At 44.6% G+C, this 1,995-nt stretch overlaps 1 protein-coding gene across 1 annotated transcript; it reads left to right on the top strand.

Moving 5' to 3' along the window:
• The first annotated feature begins 125 nt into the window (after positions 1–125).
• LOC111646858 (uncharacterized) lies at positions 126–1,518 on the top strand. Its single transcript, XM_087171132.1, has 4 exons — positions 126–454; positions 535–702; positions 833–946; positions 1,320–1,518. The coding sequence occupies exons 1-4, from the start codon at positions 366–368 to the stop codon at positions 1,501–1,503; spliced, it is 555 nt and encodes a 184-aa protein (XP_087027258.1). The 5' UTR covers positions 126–365; the 3' UTR covers positions 1,504–1,518.
• Positions 1,519–1,995: the final 477 nt, after the last annotated feature.

The following is a 1,995-nucleotide window of genomic DNA, read 5'->3' as shown; positions in this document are numbered from 1 at the left end:
ACTTGTACTTCTCTGGAGTGTTTCCATGTTCTAGTACTTTATACTTGTACTGCATTAGACATAGACTGTCAGATAAACTCAGTGGATGTTAATGATCGTCCATGATCCCGTGTGTTTGCTGGGCTGCTCTTCACGTCACTGCAGCGTCATGACGCCATCTAGTGGACTGATGGTAGAAGTACAGCAGCTGATGGCAGCTTCCTCTTCCTCACACTGATATGAAACAGAGAAGAAGAGCCAATCAGTGGAGGAGCAGCTGGAGAAATGATGTACATTTGAGTTGATGTGCAGATGAATGATGTGTGTTTCTCTCCACATGAAGGTAGAAAGTGTGTGTGAGCTGATGTGGATGTGAACTCAGCAGCATGGATCAGTGTGAGGACAGAGAGGAGGGAGCCCCTCCCTCTAAAACCACTCTGTGTGGGGAACATGAGAGAAAGACCAGAGCTCAGAGGTGAGATGAGGATCTCTAACTGTCCATGACTCACATCACTGCTCCATCATTATTCACACTCAAAGCTCTGTGTGTGTCAGAGACACACCACACTCTGCTGGACCTGGACCTGGACCTGAACCTGGACCTGGACCTGGACCTGGACCTGGACCTGGACCTGGACCTGGACCTGGATCCAGCTGTGTGTCCATGAAGAGCAACAAGTCCATGGGTCAACGTGAGAATTTCAGCCAATCTGTTGATGGAAGGTAAGAATTTAAAACAGTCAGAAAGACGTTTCTCACTTAAATTCAGTTATTGTGTTTATTTAAAAATTTAAGATATTTTTCATCAGTTTTTATTCAACATGCACATTTATCAGTTCTGTTTTTGTTTCAGGATCCAGCAGCAGAGACCAGACTCTCCTGAACCCAGCTGTCTGTCTTTAAAGAGCGACCGGTCTATGGGCAGGATCATTGACTTTAAAGGGCGACGTCCATCAGCTGATCAGATGTAAGCTGTAACTGACAGTAACACTCAGGTTATTGTAGAAAGGAACTAGTTTGTACGACGTGTTGTTGGACCTGGTCTGAAATCAAAGTGTTTGTGTCTGTTGTGAACGTCCTCACTGGAAGGTGGAGGTAAAACAGTGGAGGCTTGGTGAGAGCTGTTGGGACTAAAGCAAACACTGAGCTGAAAGCTACAAGCAGCTGCAGACTGAGCTGTTGATTCTCAGTGGGATCAGCAGGACTAGTAAACCTTTACCGCTACAGGGAGTCGTCTGATTGGCCGTCACATCCAAACGTGACTTCATGGACCTTTAGCTTGTGTCTGTCTCTGTGTGGACAGACATAATGTGAGCTCATTCTTCATGATTCCTCCACAGAGTGGACCAGGAGAGCTCAGAGGTTCCCAGTGCTCAGTCTGCCCAGCAGCATCAAACACAGCTGGACTCCATATTTATGGTCTGTACATGTACAACAACTACTGTTCCATCTGTTGTGTTCACAATAATCTCCATGCTGCACTTTCACACCAGTGGACTGTCAGTCTGTCCAACATGGATCTGATCTGAGACCTTCCAACCAGTCTTCTAACAACCTGAGCTGTTCAATCAGTCATTGCATTGTTCTTTCTTTAAGGATTTCACTCTTTCTTTTGCAAACCAGTCTTTAAAATTGAATCAAATCTAGTAGGAATTGAACTCATGACCTTCAACCAATGCATCAGTTTCCTAACAGCTTGAGCTGTTTGGTTAGCTGTTTGATTTTGCTTTCTTCAAACTTCACTGCAGCTCGTGATCATTGAAGACCAAGACCTCAAAACTTCAGAGTTGTCTTCATATTTCCTGAACAAGTTGATCATTGGTACTTCAGCCTTGTTCCTTGGAGCTCTAACTGTTTCCTCTGGACATTAGTATTCTCTGCTTCTCTTGCTCATTGAACCACTCAGTGACACAAACCCATAATTTCTTACAGTTCTTCAGTCTTTTCTACAAATGTCAGATCTGGATTCATTGCACCTAATGAGGATCAATCTCACAATCTTAAGCTGCCAAGCCG

This window comes from Seriola lalandi, unplaced genomic scaffold (assembly GCF_002814215.2).
Source record: "Seriola lalandi dorsalis isolate HSWRI2012SDOR001 ecotype SW California unplaced genomic scaffold, Sedor1 jcf7180002054977, whole genome shotgun sequence".
NCBI classification, from domain to species: Eukaryota; Metazoa; Chordata; class Actinopteri; order Carangiformes; family Carangidae; genus Seriola; species Seriola lalandi.
This window is presented reverse-complemented; position numbering and strand designations above follow the sequence as displayed.

What these genes read in the sequence shown, in the direction of transcription:
- LOC111646858 (XM_087171132.1), top strand. Translation starts at nt 366, where the DNA reads ATGGATCAGTGTGAGGACAGAGAGGAGGGAGCCCCTCCCTCTAAAACC. An exon ending in AGAAAGACCAGAGCTCAGAG is followed by an intron (nt 455 to 534) that starts GTGAGATGAGGA and finishes TGTGTGTGTCAG; the next exon opens with AGACACACCACACTCTGCTG. An exon ending in CGTCCATCAGCTGATCAGAT is followed by an intron (nt 947 to 1,319) that starts GTAAGCTGTAAC and finishes ATTCCTCCACAG; the next exon opens with AGTGGACCAGGAGAGCTCAG.